At 39.2% G+C, this 25,452-nt stretch overlaps 1 protein-coding gene across 1 annotated transcript in view; it reads left to right on the top strand.

Annotated features, from left to right (window-relative positions):
* Positions 1-25,452, top strand: part of PIK3C2G (phosphatidylinositol-4-phosphate 3-kinase catalytic subunit type 2 gamma) — a 227,113-nt gene that overhangs the window by 86,120 nt on the left and 115,541 nt on the right. Inside the window, exons 17-18 of the mRNA XM_054167841.1 lie at positions 9,594-9,687; positions 10,783-10,877. Coding sequence (XP_054023816.1) covers positions 9,594-9,687; positions 10,783-10,877 — 189 coding nt within the window. The remainder of the gene's footprint in view (positions 1-9,593; positions 9,688-10,782; positions 10,878-25,452) is intronic.

Genomic DNA, 25,452 nt, shown 5'->3' with positions numbered 1-25,452 from the left:
CAGAAGATAATATCAATCTGGTTGTTGGGGTTTTTTTCCTTCATGACAACAGTACAGAAAGAAGTTCTGGATCACAGTATAAATCTTTAACAAAAAATTCTATCTTTTACATATTCATAGTATTTTGTAGGTACATGAACAACTGGCAAGCTAACCTGCAGAAACAGAGGGATTACATTTCCTTAAAGATGTCTCGTTTCTGATATGTTTCGGTCACATGGTTTAACTGCTGAGAGACATGTATATGCAAACAGAGAGTGGGTTGGAGGAGAGGAGTGCTTTCCATATAAATGGATTTCTGAGGTTTCTTCTCTTGGTTCTCTTTTTCTCAGATTTCAATAATTTTGAAAAGTAAAGTAGCACTGGTTAGGATCCAACTTTTCTTCACTGACTTGGGATTGTAGGCTCCGTAACTGAGCTGTTTTTGAAGGTTCATTCAACTCTATCCTGTATTACGTTTGGCACCGACAATTCATCAACTCAATTCCTCACTTCTATTAGCCACAAAACAGCTCTCTGATTTTTTGTGATTACTGAGACACAGCTGAAAGAGCCAAGTTCATATGAAACATGAGTAGAATATGTAATAAATGCTTTTTATATATTCATGTCTGTTTTAAAGACTTGTGTTACCATCACTATCAAGTCATAGGTAAGTAAAATAAATTAGATCTGATCTTTATCTCCACATATTGTTAACATAATGCAAGAATCCAGGAGCAACTGCACTAAATTAGCCTAAAAATTGGTGCAGTGCATCCTGTCTCCAAGGGCAACGAAGGACAGATACCTAGAGAAGACAATGAGAATGGGCCAAACATAATGACACTGTGCTACACCCTCAACTTCCACTAATCTGCAGTTCACAGACTTACTGAAACAGAGCAGTGTTGCATTCTTCTTCTGTGATTTTTTTCCAAGTAAAAGTGGATTTCACATAAATATTCAGCTTTCAGAACATTCTATAGCAAGGAGGTCCACAGTCCAGCTCTATGTTGTATCATTTCTATGTACCACAATTTACCACATTGCTAGCAATACCATAAAAGAGACCAACAGTTTCCAATCACTCTGAATTTTGGATGCTTCCTTTGTTGTAACTTCAGTTTACAGTGTCTTGGAAGAGGTACTTAAAAGTGTTGTCACTTTTGCAAGCCTAGAGCTGGGGACTCTTCAGTTATCCTTCTCAGAGTGAAAAAAAAAGCAGCATCTGTTTGGATGATTAAGATGGAGCTCAAATTTGCAAGGTGTCCTACAAATTTGCAAGCCTGCTCTCACAAGCAAGCCCCAACATACAGACAGGAGGGAAAGTAGCACCAAAAAAACCCCTGGTTTGAGATAAGGAGATTTTAATGAAATAATACAATGTACAACTATCTTAGCCTATTTCACAGAAAAGCACAGCAGAAGAAGCAGCAGCAGAAGCTGGCAATAAAACCACCTCACCCACCCGCTCCCCAAGCCTGAAGCCAGCCCAGCATAAAAGACCGACATCCCAAAACCAGAAACTGGAAGCAGCTACTGGAAGCAGGAAGCCTCTTGTGCTGCAATCTGAACTCCAAGCCCCATGACACTTTGCTCCAGCCAGAACTTTTGTTTCAAAGCTGGCATGGCACAGGCATGTTACTGAATACTCACCAGCAGATTCGACTGAACCCATGACACCAGGATAAAGAAATGCAAATGACTGGAGGTGCTTCCTCTTTGCCTGAGTTGGAAAACAACATCACAGAGCTTAGGGAGAGTTAGTGTCCCATCAGATCATGCCCCATTATCACACATCTGAGTCAGAACTCTGCAACTTTCTGACACTTCTAAATTGTTTTGTTGACTAGACAGTTAAATGTACAATTTAATAGGTGTTCTTGTTCCATAGGCAAGTCTCTCTTGCTTACGCTTTTCCACTTTGCAGGCACAACTCAAGACAGCCAAATTATAACATACTCATTTACGCAGTGGAAAGGAAGAACCTTCATGAATTGGAAAAACAATCACAGATAAATTCAGTAGCACTCTTGCATCCTGTACTTGCAGCAAGTGCATTGACTCTTAAAACCTCAGAAGCCAACACTTAAACAATTTTTAAAACCCCAAACATTCTTTAATCAATAAAGACAGGATGGAGAAGATGGCAGGGGGAAGTGTAGAATAAGATTTTACACTCTTAGTTTTACCTCTGATTTCAGGGAAGGATGGTTATAAGCTGCTGCCTAAAAATATTTCTTATCCTGAGGCAGAAGGTATAGAGCTGGTCCCTCCTACTCAGCACTGCTTATTGATGCCCTGTGCATTTTACCACTGACTTACTGAATTTGGTAAAAAGCCAAGCTTTAGTGAAGTGAGAGTCTCTATGACTGTGTCTATATTCCATGGCACACTAGGCAGGTTAATGACATCAGTACACTTGTTTAATCAAAGAATGTTCCTGATGACAGAAAGAAACCAAAGTCAGTGTTAGAAATGTCATTGTTTATGATGTGTTGCTAACACTCCAATGGTTTGTGTACATACACAACAGCTCTACTTAAAATTTTGTTGTCAGGTTATCTTGCTATTTAAATTATTGAAAATGAAAGCCTAAATATCTTAATTAACCCAACTAGCAGAATGTTTTCTCCAACTCTGTTTTTCTGGCTCATGTAGAGTACACTTGCAGCCCTATGAGGGATTATGGCTAGGAATCAGGAAATTGAACTAGAATTAGGAAACAGCTACTGAAGAAGAAATGTAATTTTTCAGCGTTGTTCATGGCTGCAACCATTCTGAACTGAGAACTATATGATGTAGGTTATGGAGGCGAAGTGATAACCTCCTGCTAAATCCTAACTCTGTAAGGGCAAGTACACATTAAAAGGACATTTCATTATAATCATGTGCCAAATGAGAGGACTTTTAAATGTCATTAAGGCATCAGAGAGGTTTTATACTACTTAATTTTGTGTGGGCAGGCAGGGAAAGGGAAGATATGACTCCCACCTCTCCTTGACCAGAGATGATGCCCTTCCAGTTGTAACATGGCTCAGCCTTTGACTCTCTTGGTATTGTTGATTTTCACATTATGTAGCAGAGCAGCTGTTGAGTTTTAGAAGGTATGATATATCAAGACATGCAAAACTCATTTTGTAATGAAAAATTATAACATGATAGCTTGAATCTACACTTTCTTATTTTTTTTTTTAATGCACCTTTGAGAGCCAAATCTATTTAGAATTCTTGAATCAGATTGCCATTGCTTTAATAAAGGTGGAATTTAAACTGGTCCCTCAGAGTCCACAATGGAATGCCTAACAGAATATTTATAAACCAGATACAGTTAAATAATATCTTGCCTGTGTACATCTTGGTTTGAAAGGCTGTGTTTGTACATCAATGTGGAGAGCAAACATGGGCTTATGCAAAGGAATAGGATAAGTAATGGTAACCTGATACAGAAATAAGATGAGGATAAGTAATGGTAACCTGATACTTTGGAGAGAGCACACTACTCATAAAGCTTTAAAACTGCTTTGTAGTAATGTACATGAAATTTAGTGGTAACTTATGTGGGGATGTGTGCATTGTTAGAAATAGACAAGTCTTAATTTTAAACATCAGAATGTGGTTAATTTCCCTTCCCCACCTGCCCTTCCCCTCCCTCCCCCCACTGCCTTTAACCATTTTTAGTTTTCTTGGAAACAGGGATGAAAGTCCTACACCGGACAGCTGTAGCAGAACTACAAAAACTGGACAGCTGTGTAGGATATGGCATGTGTTCTGTACATAAATGTGTAATGTAATCAGGAGGCTAAATCTGTAAATAATATAATTTCCCATGTTTTATTCTTTTGTTTTAATGCAACAGAGACCAAAGCTTCTCTGGGATGGGAAGAACCTTCTGTGCCTGGGAAGATCATGGAACAGATACTCTTAGAAGCTATGCTAAGGCAGACAGAGGACAGGGAAGTGATTTGAGACAGTCAGCATGGCTTTACTAAGGGCAAGTCCTACCTGTAGTGATAGGATGAAGGGGAGAGATTTTATATTAAAGAGTAGATTTAGATGGGATACTAAGAAGTTCTTTACTATGAGGCAGATGAAACAGTGGAGCTGGTTGCCCAGGAAAGTGTGGAGGGCCCAAGGAGGCATTCAAGGTTGAGCTTGGTGAGGCTCTGCACAGCCTGATCTAGCCCCTGCTTACTAGATGGGGGTTGGACTAGATGACCTCTAGAGGTCCCTTTTAACCAGTGCATTCAGTGAATCTAGATCATAGAGGTTTCAAATGGGAAACTGTTTTTTGTCAGTTCCTTCTTCCTACACTTGTTCTCTCCTAGGATATGGTTCACCATATGGTCTCTGTGACATCTTAAACACATTACTAGTTGTTTTAGTCAGACTTTCTTGTAGAAAATCTATGTGGAGATTAAAGTATATTATTAAAGTATATTTTCTCTGAGTATATTCTACAGAACCATCTGCCAGTCATCATCCAAAACAACAGCTAATGTATCTGACCATGAGCTTTGTGGTGTGGTGGGATGGGGAGGGTTTACATGTCTTACCATATGAGAAGTACATAAATTACTCTTTTTAACTGAAAATTTGAAACATCTAGTATCCTTTTTGTACTGATGGTATTTGTTATCATTCTGTACTTCTAGTTCTTGGCATTTTCTAAGATTCATACACTTACACGGTATTTTCCTTAGAAGCCCTCCAAAGAATGAAATTCATCCCCGAAACAAAGCAAATAAGCCCTGCTAATGTTGCATGTGTGCTAAAAGTAAAGGAATTCCTTAGTCATTATTTTGAAAGTTTCTTCTCTCTTCATGTCTAATTATTTTTAAAATATTAATCTGCTGCCCAAAACTTATCTATTCTTTTAAACAGTTTTTCTATGCACTTTGAGAGCCCATGTTGAGCTTCTCGTCCACCAACACCCCCAAGTCTCTCTCCTCAGGGCTGCTTTCCAGCCAGTCACTGCCCAGCCTGGATTTCTGCCTGGGATTGCCTCGACCCAGATGCAGGTCCCTGCACTTGGTCTTGTTGAACCTCATGAGGTTGGCTTGTGCCCACCTCTCCAGCCTGTCAAGGTCCCTCTGGATGGATCTCTTCCCTCCAGCATGTCTGTGGCACCACACAGCCTGGTGTCATCAGCAAACTTGCTGAGGGTGCACTCAATGCCACTGTCCATGGCACCGACACAGATGATGAACAAGCCTGGTCCCAGGACTGATCCCTGAGGGACTCCACTTGTCACTGGCCTCCACTGGGACATGGACCCATGGACAGCCACTCTTTGGGTGTGGCCATCAAGCCAGTTCTTGACATGATATCCTTTACTACCTAGAGGGCGTTTTTTTATCTTGAATTGGTATCTTCATTCCAGTTGCTTTGCTGTTTCAGTCTTCCTTATTTCTACCAGACATAATAACATGCATTTCATGGGACTGGTGTTGCTCCTTTTCAAAACATGCAACAGAACTTACCTGTGAAGGGAATTGCAGAAATATGTGGCATGTTATTAGCTTTTGCCTTAAAAGATGGTTTGTGAAGGGCCATGATGTTCTCTGCAGAGATCATCACATGCTAGGAAATTTAGTGAATTGTACAGCTCCGTTTACCTGAAAAATATCTTCCAGCATAGGTTTATTTGAGACTTTGCTTACTTAGGTTAATGAAGCTGTTAAAAATGAAATGCATGTTTGTTTTTCATTTACAGTCAAGTCACCATTGGCAGATGCTAAAATCTCAAGAGAATTTCACAAATGCCCAGGATGCCTGAGCAGTGCTTAGTTTTCTTAGTTTCTGAATCTGATTTAGCTGAAGGATACAGCTAGACAAATAGCTCTGTACTGGCTATCTATATGAAAAGAATCAAAGAATGGAAGTTGTTCTTCTAAAGCAAACTGTAATCTACACCCATCAAGCTCAAAATTCAGTTTTTGCTAAAACTATCTCAAAGTGTCAAGGGAGAACTAACAACCTGCAGCTGCTTAGACAGAGGTTATAATATGGGTTGCTGTCAATCATTGGCATCACGCAGGGAGGAAAGAAGAAAACAGGAAAAAGATGTTGAGATTAAATATCAAAGGAGATCCATTTCATAACTTACAGAGAATCCAGATTGAAAGACGAGCTCTGAAGGGGAAGTCCTGAATAGTGTGACCTATTGCTAAGAAGTAGACTTCACAGCTTTCATTGTTTACTTTTCAGTGGTGTCTCTGAGTGTGCAAACCTGGAACACTTAGAAATCACAGCCTCTGCTGTGGAGTACTCGTTACCGGAAGTGAGAACAACTAAAATTGTCCAAAAGAAGGAAGCAACAATATATTACAATGCAGTCAGGCAAAGAAATGAGTAACACTGTAGTTCTATTCACTTCATTATGTATTGACCAATATGTTGTTTGTTGAGGAAAACAAAATACAGTTAGAAGCAACTGGAAAGGTGTGCTGGATGGAAATATGGAAATTACCATTTTAAAGCTGGGGGAGGGGTGTGTGGGTGGAAACAACAAAAAACAAAACATACAAACATTGTGAAAAGCTTTTTGTTTTAAGCTGTTGGGTTTTTTATATCTAAATTCTCAGAGATATTTGTGGCAACCGTAAAACATCCAGGAAAGAGGAGTGCCTGAATCTCCTGCCTCTCTGAAGTCCTTATCAGAGGCCAAATGTCAGGAACCTAACAATCTGTTGTTCAAATCCTTTGTAAAACTGATCTGATATAGATGAGGTCTGATACAGAGGAGCTCTTTGTTTCTTAGGGAAGTACCTTTAAAGACTGCAGTATTAAATTTGTCGTGATACAGTTGTCTCACTTCTCTGCTTCCAGGGTTTTCAGTGTGCATATGTAACTGTATATTCATTGTGGCAAGCTGCATAAAACAGTTGTCCTGTAATATTCAAACTATGAAGCTGTTTTCCTAGGCCTAAACTGATTTCTCTGGCTTGAGTTGCAGAGCCAGAAAATCAATTAAATCAATTAATTGTGTCCTCTAGTTCAGGCTCATTTATAGATTACTAAAATCAGGTTTGATGCAACACTCAAAAGTTTGTAAGATTATTCACTGGAAAAAAAAAACCCTCTAGTCCTAATTAATTACCAGACTAGAAGATGGCATATTTTTCAGGCATGTGAAGAGTAGGATTTTTTACTCAGATCTCCTTGCTGACCTTACGTTTTTATTGGCTTTTCACAAATAAGCTGATGTATGTAGGTGTGAATAGTGTAAGTGTTGATACTAGTTGATATCATAAGTATTTGCTGCTGTTCTATTGTTTCTGAGGATGTTTAATGTTCTCATATAAATATAAAAGATGAACCAAATAGAATTCAATAATTGAGGAGGCTCAGGGGAGACCTCATTGCTGTCTACAACTACCTGAAGGGTGGTTGTAGCCAGGAGGGAGTTGGTCTCTCCTCTCAAGCAACCAGCACCAGAAGAAGAGGACACAGTCTCAAGCTGCACCAGGGGAAGTTTAGGCTGGAGGTGAGGAGAAAGTTCTTCACTGAGAGAGTTGTTTGCCATTGGAATGTGCTGCCCAGGGAGGTGGTGGAATCACCATCCGTGGAGGTGTTCAAGAGGGGATTGGACGTGGCACTTGGTGCCATGGTCTAGTCATGAGGTCTGTGGTGACAGGTTGGACTTGATGATCTTTGAGGTCTCTTCCAGCCTTGGTGATACTGTGGCCCTGACTAACCACAACATTCAACAGAGCTATAGGTATTACATTGGAGCTTAACAAATTATCAGATCATTAAAAGAATGTGTTAACTGCCCATTCTTTCAAAAAAATTCAACTCAGCCTCAAGCTGACTGCAAGATTTACAAGCCAAAGGAAACAGTTTAGTAACCAGGAACAACCAATGACTAAAACCTCACTCAGGAACTTGGCCATGTTTCCTGAAGCAAACTAACCTGTAGATATTTTACCGCAAGGCCCGTGACATTGAGCTCATCATTATTTTAATGGCATTGCCTGGAGATACAATGCAAAATTAGCTGTAACCCCAGTTGTGACTTACAGCAAATTAATTCTAAACAGCTAATCAAATGTTAGCTGTTGAATTTTCTGGAAATGTTGTATTTAAAACAATTTTATTGTTCTTCATTTAGATGGGGGAAAAATAATCAGTTTCTCTCATTTTATTGTTGCATATATTCAAATGTTGGCTGCTAGTAAGGACAAGTAATAACTAAGTAATAACATTTTTCTGCTTGACTTGGTGCCTCTATAGAGTGTATTTCACTGTTCAGCAAACTGTTGAACTAGGCAAGAAGGGAAAGGAAAAGGCTAATTTCCATATTATCTTCACATGCTTGGCACACAAGCCTTTGCAGCAATTGCATAATTAGAAGATAGGCTGATATGAAAGAGATTGTCTTGGATTTTTTAACATGCAAGCCTCCTTTAAATATGTTTTGTTCTAATTAACCATGTGAATATTCAAGTAACAACTTCTTATATTTAATAGGCTGCCTAGAATAAACAAACAACAAATGAATAAATAAATCATTGCAAAATAGACTAATTTGGGGCTAGCATAATAATTTTTTTATAATGTATACTTTCTCTCTCCATCAAAGCCCTCTCAGCACTATACAAACAATTATAAACTGTATTAAAAGCATCATCAAATATGTACCACAACAGAGACACAAAATAATACAACCAGACTTGAGCTGCATTAGTAAGAGAGGGTTTGAAAGGGCTACAAGTGGAGAAAATGTTCCATTAAGACCCAATTGTAATCACTCAAGTTACATCCAAATATCACTCTTTTTCTTTTTTAAGAAAAAGGTTTTGACCTCCTTGTAGTATCCAACTTCTTTCCTTGTTTCATCATTGCTTCTATGCCACGTTTTCCTCTTTCATCATATTTACAGTTAGAGCTCCATCACAAAACCTATATTATGCTACTGTTGTTATGGTTTCAACCAGAATCTATTAAGAATATAGCTTTATGCCAAATACTCAAACATTTTCCCAGCAAAAATGGCTGTTTCACTGGCTTCACACCTTTCTGGAGTCTTACTGGGGGAAATTTTCCTTTAGACAAACTAAAGAAGTTTTCAATTTCAGAAGTACTTCTGTTTAATAAAGGCTTTTATGTACTAGGGTGCAAGCCAGAATAGCTGGCATTGAAATAAATTATCTGAAATGAATGTGGGGGAAATTTCAAGCTTTTGTGTTGTTGCTCACAACAGAAGAAATCTTCAAGTGAGTATTGAAAGTCCCCATGGCATAAAAATTTCCTATTTTAGGTAAGTAAGAGCAGGAAGAGAAGATCCATAATTTGCTTCTTATTTCAGGTAATTACAAAACACAATAGCTCACATTCAAAAACATATTTCATGATCAGTGTTGGTTTTTCTTTCCCATGTATGACACTGGAACAGTTAATCCAATTAAGTTATCTGCTATGCCTTTCTTGAATCTTGTTACAGTAAAGCAAATTAATAGATTTTGCTTGGTTTGTTGGTTTGGTTTGGTCTTTTCCCTATTCTATATTGAGAGAAAACCTGCTTTCTAACATTTTCTATCAGTGAGAGGTCAGGAGAGCTGCAGTGGTTCACTAACTCTTAATGGTATCCATTTATTTTGCTCTAGTTTTCCAGATCAAGATATTCGCAGAACAGCAGTCCAACAAATAGAAAATATGTCAAATGATGAATTGCTAGAATACCTCCCACAGCTGGTTCAGGTAAGGAAGAAACTGATAGTCAAGGAAGTCTTCTGTCTAGATCAATAACTTCATTACATACTCTTGATACTTTCACTTTGATACATTGTAAGCAAAATAAATAAGAAAGGCTAGTCAGCTGATGCAATGAGTGAATTAACAACAGGGCTGAGGTATAGACTTTTCCCCTCAAGAAAATGTGACTTTTGCCATGGTGGTTGCACTTTTCTGTATACTGCAAGAAGGTGTTTTCAAGTAAAAAGAAAACTAATGAATGCATCTGAACAACAGAAATTCTGCCATGACCATCAAGATGAGGGCTTGTGGAGTCAGGACTTTGTGGCAGTCAAGGAAGCAAATGGTGTTTCGACAAATCACAGTTTTCTTAATACCACATACATGAGGAAAATCATTGTCAGCACAGAACAACCAAGGCAATTTGAGTGTAGATTTGTGTCTTTGCATCTCTACTTTGCATGCCACTGGAAATTAATGTTTTACAAGCTGTGGGACTGCTGCTTCCAAAGTAAACGCTTTATGGATGAGTAGGTCCTGTATTGTGGTTAAGGAGGCCCCTTTGAAAGCTTTATCCTCCTAATTTGTAACACATGGATTGCTTGGTATTCCATGTTTCAGTGATCCTCAGTGGGGGTTGTGTGTTTTAAAACATATTGTCATATCAATGCATGCACATATATCTAGACAGATATATGTGTATACACATGTGAATATATTTATGTAATTCACTACCATGGAGCAGTGGCATCTGCACAGCTTTACAGCCCTCACACAGCAGGACACTTGTATGACTTTTTACCTACAGCTTCTGTTTCACAAATAAGCTTACTTTGCAAACCAAATTATCAGACAAAATTTTAAATGTAACATTAGCCATTTTAATTAAGAGAAGAAAACCTGCATATTTTGCATGTGCGTTAATGCTCCAGAATCAGAATGATATCTGTCTTACAGATGGTGGCAGATGCTTGTGCATTCCCTGTATGTTAGATTGCTCCATTCAAACTAGGCACTAGATCGTCTCTGATTAATTTTGTTATAAACAAAACAAAACAAAGCAGCATACAAGTGATTCTGATTATTAATTTATCTGTTAAGGTGCTCAAATTTGAGTGGAATCTTGAAAGCCCTCTGGTTAAACTCCTGCTGAACCGTTCTCTTCAGAGCATCCAAGTAGCTCATCAGCTTTATTGGTAAGATCATTTGCCATTACTACCATAGTCTGTTTCTGTTACAGTGAACTTTATCCACGATTTTGTTGGTGACAGACTCTTTTTTTGTTTTAAATCAGCAGAAAATCTAAGGGGTTGCTCCTTCTTTATTCCCCTTTTAGTACAGGGTATAGGTAAGCTGTGCAAAAACCCCACTAATTTCCATCTTCATCCTGCCCCTGGTGGGAGGGAGAGGCAGAAGTTTTGTTCACTTGGGTTTTTCCACATTTTCTGGTTTGAGCCAAAAATAGACTTCCAAGCAGTATTGCCTTACTTACAAAGGATTGTGCTTTTGTAATTTCTCTCACCTCCAGAAGTTGCCAAACTTCTCATGTGTGTCAAAATGTATCTCTTACCTTTTTGCATACCAGCCTGACTTGTGATGGTGGAGTTTCCAATAGTTCTTTTTCATGATTATGCAGACAGGCACTGCCATTCACCATCTACTTCTACAATACAAGAACCTCTGTCATTATAACGCTATATGCAGTAGTTATTCTGCTTGCTGTGCTGTTGCATCAAAGCTCTCTGAATAGGAATGTGGTTTTCTGCAGTTTGAACCACAACCCTGTGAGCTGGAAGTCAAACTGTAGTATGGGGTTGAGTTTTTCTTGTTTAATAATGATAGATGAACCAAGCTTTCATTTACAGCTGAAATGGTTCAGACCCCTTAAGCAAAAGCATTCCTCCCTGCAAGGGAAAGACAACTTCTAGTGTAATCATTTGGTTGATGAAGTGTGAGGCTGTAAAGAGCATAGATCATGCTTTCATACCTGTGTGATCACTGGAAGTGTTAGTGGGGATAAAACAGAGTTATGAATGTGTTTGTTTTAGTGAAACGAGTAGGGTAACAATAACATGCCTAATGGGCACATCTGTCACATAAAGATGAACCATGTTTAGCAAACCTTTTTTTCTGGAAGAGCCTGAAATATGCCTGAGATGATTTCTACTATTTTATGTTAAATTTAGTCATACTGGAGAGAGTTCTTAAATGTACTCAGGGTTAGTAGTTTTCCTGTGCAATTAGATATTATTTCTAATGGAGTTCATTGGACAGTGGGGACATCATTTGTTTGCCTGTGTTTTCTTTAACTTCTCTCTTCTAAGAAAGTAAGTAGTATTTATTGCAGTATCAGAGGTCGTCCTCCTCTTTGCTTTGCAATGTAGACCTATGTAGATCTCCATTTGTGGTGGGTTAACGCCCATCCTGTAAAAAAAAAAAATGGGTGGAAGGCTTGCGGGTGCTTTGCTCTCCCTGCAGGGCGTTCTCCCCTTGGGAAATTGAGTCTGTTCCACTCCCCCCTCCCTGCCCAGCTAGGGTACAAAAAGCAGGACATTGCAGCCATTAGCTCCTTTCGACTCCTGCCTCTCCTGGATGAGAGCTACTGTGGCTGCCTTCCTGCTCCTCTGCCACGTGGTAAGGCCTGATCCTTCTTCCTGCTTCTTCCGTGCCTCTTCAGAGAGAGACTGGTTTTGTATTCTTCTTCTTTGTCCCCCTCCCATCCATCCTTGTTCCTTGCCCTTGTGAACATTACCTATTATTAGTTTATATCTCTATATATATTTATATATTGTTTAAAGAAAACTCTTTACCTCTCTACTTCCAAGCTGACTCCAAATTATTGCTTGGTGGATTTGCTCCTTTCGTGTTTTTTTTCCCCTCTCTGTTGGAAGGGAGGAGAGGGGGTGGGGGAGAGATTCTCAGCCTTGCCCCCATCTGAGCTCTTAACTCCCAGTTAAGGCTTAAACCACCACACCATTTTACCCCAAGTTTTGCTTGAGCTGTCTAATAATATAATCTTGAGTGATATAGAGCAGATATACTGTCCTAAACTACTGACATCATTATCTGGCACAGTACAGTTTAATGGAGCAAAATTTTTTTTTAACTATAGCTTAGTCTATAGCATAATTATGCATACATCAAATAGAATATTCCTCAATGTTCACCATATTCTCTGCCTTTAAGCTGGTGGCAGTCCTGTTCATGGTGGGTACCTCCTTTATTTAGACTTTTCATTCAAATCATAGAATCATAGAGTCATTTAGGTTGGAAAAGACTCTCAAGATCAAGTCCAACCATTAACCCTACTCTATCAATTCCACCACTAAAGCCATATCCCTAAGCACCACATCTATATAGCTTTTAAACACATCAGGGGATGATGACATTTATGGAGTCTTTTACTGTTTAGAAATGGATCAATGAACAAGAAAAATAATTACCTAGGAATTTCAGGGTAGAACATCAGATTGCAAGCTGGAGCATAGGAGGTTCCACATGACCATGAGGAAAAACACTGTGAGGGTGACAGAATACTGGAACAGGCTGCCCAGAGAGGTTGTGGAGTCTCCTTCTCTGGAGACATTCAAAACCCACCTGGATGAGTTCCTGTGTGGCCTACTTTAGGTGATCCTGCTCTGGTTGGGGGGTCTGACTAGATGTTTCTATCCAAACTGAGAACTTTAGTATTGTGCACATCTCTTAAAGAGCGCACCATACACTTTCTTCAGTTGCTGTGCTCCACCATGTTCTTCAGTAGTAAACTGCTTTCTACATAGCATTTCATGTTGTGTAATTATTTATAGTCCTGTTCCAGTATTTTCAAAGGCTGTTTCCCAAGACATAAATTCCATTTACAAAATTTGACAGTCATTTCACAGTTTTTTTTTTTTTAATTTGAAAAGCATTAATTAATAAATAAAAATCTTCCTTCACCTCACAAATTTAATTTCAATTCTTAGAAAATTAAGGGAAAACACAAATGTTCTTCCATTTATTTCTGAAGAAGAATGATGTAACTCATGTGTGCATGTACATTAACCTAACTACTTCTTCTGATTAGGTAACATTCCCAAGTGTTTTGTTTTGTTTCATTACCAAATTAGTAATCAAAAGGTAAGGATTGGTAAAAACAAACTGTAGTGACAAGATTGTGTTCTTTTTCACTTCTAATGAATGGCATTACCCTTCCACTATTAAATAATACCACACTGTGCACAGTACCTGCCCCAAGTAAAACTTGGAAAGGACAACGCTAATGTAATACAGAAAATTGGTGACAAGATTTCAGAATGACAGGGGAGAAATCAACTGATTTTAACTTTTATGTTTTATAATGCTATTGTAAATCTAGAAACTAGTTGGCAGAAATAGTGGAGATTGTCAACACTAACTTATTTTAATGACAAGTATAATTTATAATAATATCAGAGGAGGGTGGCTGAATCCCCACCCCTGGCGTTGTTGTGGGGAGGCAGAGATGTGGTGCTGACAGATGTTGTTTGGCCCCAGACTGGTTGGAGATGGAGTTTTATGATGGTTGGACCCAGCGATCTTGAAGGCCTTTTCCAACTGGAACAATTCTATGGTTTAAAATTACCTCAATTTCCCTGCACACCACAGATAAGCAGCTATCAAACAAAGCTGTTACCAGTCCATCACCTTTTTAATATTAATGTTGGAAAGTAAATTGTTATCTCCATTCCATCAATAATGATGTTTCTCTGCAGATTGTATTTTAAAATTATGGCAGAGTAATTGGCAAAGGTGGACAGAATAGATAGACTATTCATTCTTAGGAAATAGACTAGACTAGACTAGAATAGCATAGAATAGTACAAACCAGGTTGGAAAAGACCTTTGAGATCATCGAGTCCAACCTATCACCCAACATTATCTAATCAACTAAACTGTGGTACAAAGTGCCCCATCTAGTCTCTTCTTAAACACCTCCAGTGATGGTGACTCCACCACCTCCTGGGCAGTGCATTCCAATGGCCATTCATTCTTTCTGTGAAGAACTTCTTCCTAACATCCAGCTTAAATCTCCCCTGGTGCAGCTTGAGACTGTGTCCTCTTGTTCTGTTGCTGGTTGCCTGGGACAAGAGACTTTAGTTGTAAATCAGGATAGGCTCAGTCTGTTCTTTGCTTGTATCTACTGATCTACTGTTCCATTAACTCTGCTATTTCAAATGAGGAGGCAGCTCATTTTACATTCTGTGTTTGCTTTTTTTCTTATCACGTGTGGCTTTTTCCTCCACTCTAAATTTGCAAGGGATTTGGGCCATTAGGGTCCATCGGTGTTTTGACTCCTCATTGGTACATTCAAATGTGCTCCCCTGCTCAAGGACACTAAAAGTTGCCCCTACCTACAGTCCCAGCACAGGACCCATGTGCCACTTAAATTCCATTTTAGTTGTATTCCAAGAGTTCTTAATGTCTATGAGGCGTGGGGGACTCTACCCTACCTTACTATCTCCTAGAAATTCTTGATTCTAGTCTTTTCCCATCAGAATTCCTGGGAGGGGAAAAGGCTGGAGCAAACTTTCCCATTCCCTGGAGCGATGGTGAGAAGTTACCTAACTGCTTGTAGAAAAGCAGACAAGTTTTCTAAGGGGAAAGAGGTCTGCTGAGCCCCTTTGGACCCTTCTGCTCACTGAAAGTCTCTGTTTATCACCTTGCTACCATGTTTCACACACAGGGGGCTTTGTCAGCTTTTGTGGTAAGGTTTTCATCCGTCTCTCTTTCCCTGGAAACTTGCCAATCAGTTTCCCACTTGCTTGAGTGTTTTTTGGCTTTCAGCTACTTTCATAGGTGGCAGCTGCAGCATACAAGGGAAACAGCTGGCTGGAGCAGCAGGTGGCCAGGAGTGTTGTTTCACAGATGGTTGCCTTCCATAGAAGGACTGAATATGAGGGAGAAGTATAGTGTCCTCTAGGAACTGTGGCAGCTGCTTGAAGGTGGTGCTAAGGAACATGTTTCATTGTTCTGGAAGGATGTAAGTGTTTGTAAATTTTGGCAGATCATGACACACTGGTATACTTAGCCGAAGAAAAGAAAAAGTAAGGTGAAATTCTTGCTGAAGGCAAAGTGTCCTTTTGTAGCTTGTCTTCTAAGTCACTAAAACTTTATGGAACTTTCCTGGTTTATGCAACTTCTCAACTACATTTTGACTGACAACCAAGAAAAAAGGGATTAGTCTTTCTTTTCCAGTTCACATCTTGTAGCTGAGTAAGACTGAGAGATTAAAAAGGAACTCTTAGTTCCAGCATACTGAAAATAATGTGAGCTAGACTATTGGTTTCAAGACTAGAACACAGTATTTTATTTCTTTTTCTATATATATAAAACAAAGAATTATAACATCCAAAAAAAGCATAGATATATATATAATTTTTTTTTTAAAGCCCAGTTAAATTCTCTACTATTGGGAGGTTTACCCCTGAATATTATGATTTCCAAATTCATTACCACTTAGTTTCGTTCAGAGCTCCAACATTGGAACAATAGATCATTGCTTCATATTTCCTGAAAAGAAATAGATTTTTCACTGTCAAATCTGGTCTTCATTAACCATAATTTATTTGAAGACTTCAAAAGAAGAAATAGATCAAGCAGATACTCATCTGTCCAACACTCTTAATTATCTGAACATTAAACAGACAGCCATCCTTCAGCTCTTTGTCTTCCCACATTATGGTGTCTTTCTTCCACAGTTAGAAGTTATCAAGTCTGTTTGTTGTTAATGAACATCCTAAATAGCTGTATAAAGCAGGCTGAAATGCCCAACTTATTAAAATTACATTAATGTATGTGCAAAAGGGGGTTCTCTTCCCCTTCTGCTCTAGGGAGACTGCACCTGGAATACTGTGTCCAGTTTTGGGCATCCCAATTTAAGAGAGGCAGGGATCTACTGAAGAGAGTCCAAAAGAGAGCTACAAGGATGACTGTGGGACTGGAACCACCTCTAAAAGACAAGATGGGCAAAAGTGGCCCAGCTTTGACACACTCTGTCCTACAAGACTGTTCTGCCCATACTGGCATGTTTCTGTGGAGCATCTGAGCAGATAATACTGACTGCAGTCTGCTTTCATGTCTGTACTATTTGTGGACTATAACATAACCATCAGTATTTCTGAATCTATAGAATCAAATGCATGCACAGAGATTTTTACCTTTTGACCACAGGGTTTAGCAAGCACATGGAGCACTAGGGAGACCTAAAGCAGGTAGCAAAGACTCAGTTTGTGTGCTGCACAGGGAACTCATCCTGCTACAGCTGTGCCGTTTGCCTCCAGGTCCATGAGTCTCTTACTTAATCTTGTAAATGTACCCTAAAGCACAGAGAGACATTGACTGGGTTAGTTGAAAGGCTCTTTTTGCATGCTAGAAATAACACTTTCAGGCAAAGCTACAGGCATATTGGCTTGTAGCTTTGAAATAGTTGTAAAGTTACTGCCTATGCTGTTCTGAGTACAATGCAGAGAAGCCTGAATCCATAATTCTTTGCAGTTTATGAGACTCTTTCCTTTGGCTTTAATGGCCTTTTAATCAGGCAGTTAGTTTCTAGGACTAAGAGTGTGACAAAACTAACAGCACATAAAAAGTGCTGCTAGACTAAGTTCACTTGTTTTAAACAGCTTTTCAAATCACATTTATTTGCCAAAGAGCAAAGCTGTTACAGATGTTGTGATTTCTTTTTATAAATGTCAATATTCTGACTAAAACAGTAAGCATCTTAAACTTCTGAACTTCAAACTAAAAGGAAAATGAAACCAAACTCCAAAGAGTTAAAAAGTCCAACACTGCTTGTGAAGGTTAAAGCATGGCATTTAAACATTTTAAATATAAAGAGGGAATTAGTTCACCCACACTGTTAAAAACCACCACTTTTCTGGAAAAGAAAATGTCATAGAATCATAGAATCCATAAGGTTGGAAAAGACCTCAGATATCATCAAGTCCAACCCATCATCCAACACCTCATGACTAACTAAACCATGGCTTCAAGTGCCACGTCCAATCCTTTTATGAACACCTCCAGGGACTATGACTCCACCACCTCCCTGGGCAGCACATCCAATGGCTAACAACTCTCTCAGTGAAGAACTTTCTCCTTACTTTGAGCCTAAACTTCCCCTGGTGCAGCTTGAGACTGTGTCCTCTTGTTCTGGTGCTGGTTGCCTGGGAGAAGAGGTCAGTCCCCACTTGGCTACAACCTCCCTTCAGGTAGTTGTAGAGAGCAATGAGGTCTCCCCTGAGCCTCCTCTTCTCCAGGCTAAACAACCCCAGCTCCCTCAGCCTCTCCTCATGGGGCTGTGCTCCAGACCTCTCTCCAGCATTGTTGTCCTTCTCTGGACACATTCAAGTGTCTCAAGTGTATCCATGTACAAATAATAAAGCAATGAAAACTATGCCTTTGTGTAACACGGTGAATATTACAGAATGTGCATCGATCCTTGACAAAGAACATCAATAGCATAGTTGGGCATGTTTCTGGGTTTTTCATTTATTTTGATGATTCTCAGTATTTAGAAATCCAGGAATGTCATGTGTTTTTCCAGTTTATGTGCAAGCATGAAAAGGAAGAGGCAAGACACCCTTGTGATCCTATACCAAGGTGAGAATGGGCTGAAGCATGATCGTTCACATCATTTTATATTTGTGCAGGCAAGCATTCAGCTGCAGCTAAATAAGTTGATGAATATAGAGATCTGTGAGTGTCTGTCCTTTGCAACAAAGGAAATTCCATGCCAAAAATCATACCTGAAGTGTATTAACACTGTCAAATGCAACATAAATAAGTTTGTAAATGCCAAAGCTATCAGTAAGTGTTACTGTAATGAAAAACGACAACAATACCTATGTGAACCTGCACAAGGGAACATATGAGGCTTGGCAAGGCTCTGGGCAGCCTGATCTAGTTGAGGATGCCTCTGCTTACTGCAGAGGGGCTTGAACTGGATGACCTTCAGAGGTCCCTTCCAACTCAAACCATTCTGTGTGTGAATGTACAAATAAACTTACTTAGAGTTGAAGAGATGAACTAAAAAAAAAAGTGAAAGAATTCTGAAAACAAAACAACCAAAAAGAGCAAGTGGCCACTCTTTGCTTCATGATTTATAAGGTAGCACAAAGGAAAATGTTTTTCAGTATGTTGTTTTTCCAGATACTGCTGCTCTTACTCATTTTTTTGTTTGTTTTGGCTACCTTTGTATTTAAAAATACTGAAGCTGACAAATCTATTTTTTCAGCTATGCTGAAAAAGTCTCTACAAGCTTCAAGTAATACCTGTCTTAACCCCTCCAATACAAAAGATTTGGTGGTGGTTTTTGGATATCCTATGTAAAAAGAATCGAAGAGATCATTTTTTGCTGGTCTGGTACCATGCCTCTGGTGCTGGGATCTGATGGGCTAGAATGTCCCACTTGTGGAGGTGAACAGGACTGAAGAAGCAGAGATGTGGTCACTGAGGAAGGGACTCAGAGCAGGGCTCTGTGCAGATGTCACACTAAGCTTTCATCTGTGCCTTTCATCTTTTTTTTCCCCATTTAAAATGTTTTATTGTTGCTCCCTTCAAAACCAAAACAGAATGCCAAAGTCTTTCTTGACGGATGCTTCACATAATCTTTGCTTGTCCCAGAGGAACATTTGGCGATGTAAACCAGAGTAGTAATAAATCAGGAAGGCTTTTGACAAAACATTCATCTACTTCTGCCACTTCAAATGGATAATTTTGTGTCATGAATTTGATGGATGAGGAGGGGTTGTTTTGGTTTTTATACTGTGAAAGACTGATAGGGAAAGAGAAAAAAAAAGACTGAAAGCCATGAAGCTGCCTCTGCAGTGACATTTTGTTTGGCTATACATTGAGCTAGGCCAACATATGAAAAGTGACCAAGTTAGGTAATGTTGAATGTCCATATCATAAAGTTATAACAATATCTTCAGTCTAAAGAGAATGCAAATTTCCCAGATCAGGTTACAACGGTTCTTGGAGAGTGAAATACTCAGTTGGAAAGCAAACAACACGGAGAATCTCAACGATTCTCAGCTGAGCAGGTGGTGGTATGTTTTTGTGGTGAAATATTACCTTCTGCAGCCGAGAGCAATCCTATCATTGAGAGGAGTCCTCCAGTTCTCTGCTGCAAAGTCATGGTGCTACCTGATTCTGATTGCTGAAGTAAAATACTAGAAGAGGAGACCTCATTTTATATTTGTCAGGTATAATATCTAAAAAGTTTATTTTCTTTGGATTTTGTGCTTGCACATTCAGGTTTTTACCTCTTGTGAATGTTTGGAAATTATTTCCTGGTGATCTACCTTATATAAAGCCTTCTTCCTCTAAATGGTAATAATTGCATGCAAAATGAATCTACAGATGTTTCAAAATTACATTGGATTATGTAAAATATTTTCTAAGTCTTCCCCTGTTGTAGGTCGTCTTCTGTTTTCAGCTCAGTGAGATTTAGTGTTCTAACTATAGCTGTTTGAACCAAGTTTTGGCAAAGGTTGTCTTGAGCTGCCCTAGAGAGTTGGTTTAAATCTTTTTCTTTGAATTTGTGTCACAAATTTCTTACCATGTGACTTCGATAATGAGGTCTCTGAGTTTCTTGGATTGATCTGTTGGGAGTTGTAATTTATAGGTATCATGCAGTGGACCACAGGTTTGAGTTTAGTAAATTGTTCCAATTTCTAAACATTTTCAGTGACATCTTTAAGGAAAAGTAAGAATAAACAGAGAGATTACAAGTGGATACAGGGTATTCAGTGTAATGAATTAGTGGTCATTTAGTTTTCTGTTTCTGTGGTTAATATTTCTAGGTTTAATCATCTTTTCCAGCAGAATGAAGGCTGAACTTTGGACTGAAACATTAGAAAAAGAAGAATCATGAGTTAGGCTGTGTTGAAAATGTTCCATCAGTACATGATTTAACAGAAAATTACTTTGTGAAGAGTTTTTCTGAGCAAATAAGTTACTAAGCTAAACCCAAATATAAATATTAACAATTTTAGTGTTTTTTTTTTAAATAGATATATTTTTTTTTAAAATAGAATAAAAGGCAATATTTGTAGCCAGGAGTGGTGGAAGGATTGCCAAAAGTTCATGCCAGGTCAACAGAGCAGAATTATTATAAGAAGTCAGTATTTTTAGGTATTTGCAGATGATGAATATTTCGGGATTAAATTCATAAACCCCTTGCTGTTTGAAAATATTTCCTTAAGCATTAATTGCTTTCTGAATGCTCACTCATATTAAATGGTATGTTAGACTGTAATCATAATGTTGTCATTTGGATTGGGACCAAATTAAAAAGAAGCTGAGAGAGGAAAGAAAGAGCTGTCAGACAAGTTGTCTTTGCATGGCTCTTTTGTTTGAACAACGCTGCTAGCGTGTTGTAATAACCTCTTTTTAAGCAAGAGAATTATGCAATGGACCATGTCTCACATAGTCTCATTCTGTTTTCTTGGCAAGAGCCCACTTGGTTGAAACTGGTGTTTGTTGGACTCTCGAGTTAAATAACAGAAACTGACCTGTGAATTTAAAAGAATTAAGGCTCCCTCCAAATCTAAAGCCTGTAAAATTCTCCTCAATAGTTCATATGAGCATCAGACATTTCAGTCAAAAGACAGACAGCTGAATTTTCTTTAGCTTTTGCTGTGGTGTCTATCAAATACACAGAATACTGTTTGGTGAAGTTTGTAACAATATTTCTTTGCTTCAGGAAGAAAATCAGGCTGCAAGTATTTACTTTTGTCTCTTAAAGATCATTATTCCTATAGAAAGGTATTGCAATATCATGGTGCTAGTGGAGGGCTGAAAGATTAAAGCAGGAACTTTTACTGCCTCTTTTGGAAAAGCGTTCATCAAAATCAAAGCTCAGACAGACAGGAATGGTCGAATGATACATTCAGCCTCAGGGAATTACACTTGCCATCAGCAATGAGTGTTGGGCCACAGGAAACTTTCTATCACACAAATGTTAATGATGTCTTTCACCTGGAAGTGTAGTGCAGGGTGCTTCCTGCAACCTCTTCTCCATTCCTTGATGTACAAATATTGACATTCGATTGTAGCCGGTGAGGGATTCAACCTTTCATGTTAGAATAAGAGCAGTTGGCCCGGCAGTAAGGATGTTCACATTTTTATGTATCATCTGAAGAAACAAGCATGAAGGCAAGTTGAACAAACCCAAAATTATTTATATACTAAAAAAAAATAACTAGAGGGGCTACATTCAACACTGCTTAAATTAACACTGTTGCTGCAGGTAGCTTTATTTCACAGTATCACAGTATCACAAAGGTTGGAAGAGACCTCAAAGATCATCAAGTCCAACCTGTCACCCAAGACCTCATGACTAGACCATGGCACCAAGTGCCACGTCCAGTCCCCTCTTGAACACCTCCAGGGATGGTGACTCCACCACCTCCCTGGGCAGCACATTCCAATGACGAATGACTCTCTCAGTGAAGAACTTTCTCCTCACCTTGAGCCTAAACTTCCCCTGGCGCAGCTTGAGACTGTCCCCCCTTGTTCTGGTGCTGGTTGCCTGGGAGAGGAGACCAACCCCTTCCTGGCTACAACCACCTTTCAGGCAGTTGTAGAGAGCAATGAGGTCACCCCTGAGCCTCCTATTTTCCAGGCTAAACAATGCCAGCTCCCTCAGCTTCTCCTCCCAGGGCTGTGCTCAAGGCCTCTCCCCAGCCTTGTTGCCCTTCTCTGGACACGTTCAAGTGTCTCAATGTCCTTCTTAAACTGAGGGGCCCAGAACTGGACACAGGACTCGAGGTGTGGCCTAACCAATGCCAAGTACAGGTGCACAATAACTTCCCTGCTCCTGCTGGCCACACTATTCTTGATGCAGGCCAGAATGCCATTGGCCTTCTTAGCCAATGGCAATTTATTTATTTCAATCAGGACTTCTATAAATATGTAATGCAAAACACAAATGTTGCTAAAATGAAGACCTTTATGAGAAATTACCCGACTCTTGCATTCTGCCCACATCACCAGCCACATGCTGGGGCATAAGTTCTGCAGCTAGGCAGAAAGCACAATATTTGGTGAGGATATTCTTTGAAAAATAGCTGTATAAAAAGTCGCAAGGTATAATTGACAGCAAATACTCTTTGGAATAAGAAACCAGTAGTTTGCAATTAGTGTTGAATGAGAAATTATGTCATGTCAGCTGATAGCAAATGGATATAAATGTTTGGATTAGTACAAAATTATCTAATGCTGAAAAAAAATAATAATTTACTGAACTGATATTAATCAGGCTTATTAGCTTTCATGTGGCAGTTGCCATCTTGGCTAACGCAGAAGGAATTGAACAGGGATTTCCAGAGTCAAATCCATGGGCATGGATTGATGTAAAGAGTAAGCCCTCATCATAAGAGTTGTACCTCGGCAAAGGAAGTGGGGCTCTCTCTGGGAACTGAGATAACGCTGTCTGTGATAATTATCCTCTGAGCAACGGGCATAGAGAAGATCAGACAATAAACAAGATTTCAGCATTTCTTAGACAAAATCACAGCTTTTAACACTACACTTACCTAGCTCAGCTAATTTCTGCTTTCACCTGTAGCATTTCCTTTAGAGGACACAGTCTCAAGATACACCAGGGGAGGTTTAGACTGGCTGTTAGGAAGAAATTCTTCATAGAGAGAGTGATTGGCCATTGCAATGGGCTACCCAGGGAGGTGGTGGAGTCGCCATCACTGGAGGTGTTTAGGAGGAGACTTGATGGGGTGCTTGGTGCCACAGTTTAGTTGATTAGATGGTGTTGGATGATGGGTTGGATGTGATGATCTCGAAGGTCTCTTCCAAACTGGTCTAGTCTAGTCTAGTCTATTCTTTGTTGAGTCTGGTATTAGGAGTCAGTTTTTATGCATCTACTTGACCTTCTTTACAATGTCATTCCATTGTGTGTGATGATTTCTATCAGGAGAAGCATTTTTATTAAGTAAACTTTTCTACTGGGCACTGTTTAGCCAGCTTCTGAGTAGCTTGCATAACCCACAGATCTGCTGTATGGCTTTTTGTTGATAGGGCACTTTGTTAAAATGAATTTAAGCAGCCACCATGTCAAATATTCTTGCAATTAGCAGTGCTTTGTTCTGTGTGTCACTCAGAAGCACATTGCTTGGTCATGGTGTGAAAATGAAAAGTCACTTAAATAACATCCCATTCTCATATCATTTTCCCAGCAATTTAAAGCTGACACTTGCAGCCTTCATCTGTTGCTCTGCTTTATCATCAGGAGGTGTTTTTTAACGGCAATTTAAAGCATGCTTAAACAGTAATTTGTTTGGCTCTGCAAGGTTCCTCCATGGCTGCCACCCTGTGAGTACTGCCACTGCTTTGCTGCTGGAAATAATATGACACTCATCCATATCAATTTTTTCACACACAGGTCTTTTGCTTGCTCAGCAGAGTACAGATCTAAGGAGAAATGCAGTTGTTTCAGGGGTATTCGTGCAATAAAATGTGAGTGAGCATGTGTATGATGGAAGAGGGGAGGAAAATTATGATTTCTGCCTCTCCTCCTACTGTCCAGCTCCATCCTCATATAGACTGAACATAAAGGAAGCACTTTGACTGCAGGAAGGATACCTTTATCAGAGCTAGTGAGTTTCAAAGTCCTAGTAGCATTTTGTGTCAGGTGGCTGATCTAGTCTATTTATTCTGCCAACGCAGAAACTGCCCCTGGAGAGCACATTCCACTCTTCACCTGGCTCAGGACATATGGAAATATGACATCTGCTTACTGCAATAATACTTCCACAAATGTGATTGTGAATCTTGGAACTGAAGCTGAACTTTTTATCACAACAACTAAATCTTAGTTCTGCTTTTCTCAGGAGTGAAAAAATGCCAGCTGCTGCTATTTTCTCCCATATGAATGAAAAATGCTGGCTGTACAAGTCCCACATGGGAAAGAGATGGCAATGTTATTAAACAGACCTATTTGCCATGGCATTTACCTCTGTGGCATGAAAACAGCTTACAGACAAACACAGCATCCTATGAAAGTTAAATAGCCCTTTTGCCTTTTGAAAAGGGAAACAAAAGCATAGGAAAATTAAAGAATTTTGCCAAGGTCACCCAGCAAGTAGAATCAGGAATTCAGGACAGATTTTTATTCCTGTATCTGCCTTAAATTTTCTGATTTTAAAATCTATTAATTTTAACCCCCAGATCTGTCATGGAAGGTTTGCTTGATAGATGCAAAAGAATGAATACCTTCTTGGCTAGGGGTTCACTAAGAGGGAATTTAGCTTATTCAAAAGTTTATTCCGATCTGGTCCCACAGGTGAGCATGTCTCAGCAGAGCTAAGATGGGTTTATAAACCTAAATGAAAATTAATGTCTACTACCCAACAACAAAAGAGCAACAAGCTCTCTGAAATGAGAGATTAATTTCAGTAAGCCTCTGCAAACTAAGCCAAGCTAATTTCACGTAGGTCTATGCCTCACTTTCCTACTGTGCCTGCCCTCCAGCTCTTCTGTTTTCCATGGTAACTAGGCCAGCTGTCGACTAGGAAAATACCCTTGGGCCAACTAAAAAGGAAAAGTTGTCTTTTACTAATATCTTACAGCAAACTTCCCCTGGTACAAGAACTTTGCTTTAAATTCCCACTTCTCTTCATACAGAGCAAATACTTGGTGGCAATAAAGCAGTGAAATGGAAGGAAGATCAGAACCAGACCAGTATTTAAATCTAAAATAGAAATCTGTAGAGAAATCTAAAGATATTTCCTCTTC

The sequence above is a fragment of the Dryobates pubescens genome, chromosome 15 (assembly GCF_014839835.1).
Source record: "Dryobates pubescens isolate bDryPub1 chromosome 15, bDryPub1.pri, whole genome shotgun sequence".
NCBI lineage: Eukaryota > Metazoa > Chordata > Aves > Piciformes > Picidae > Dryobates > Dryobates pubescens.
Note: the sequence above shows the minus strand (reverse complement) of the source record. Positions and strands in the feature narration are given on the sequence as shown.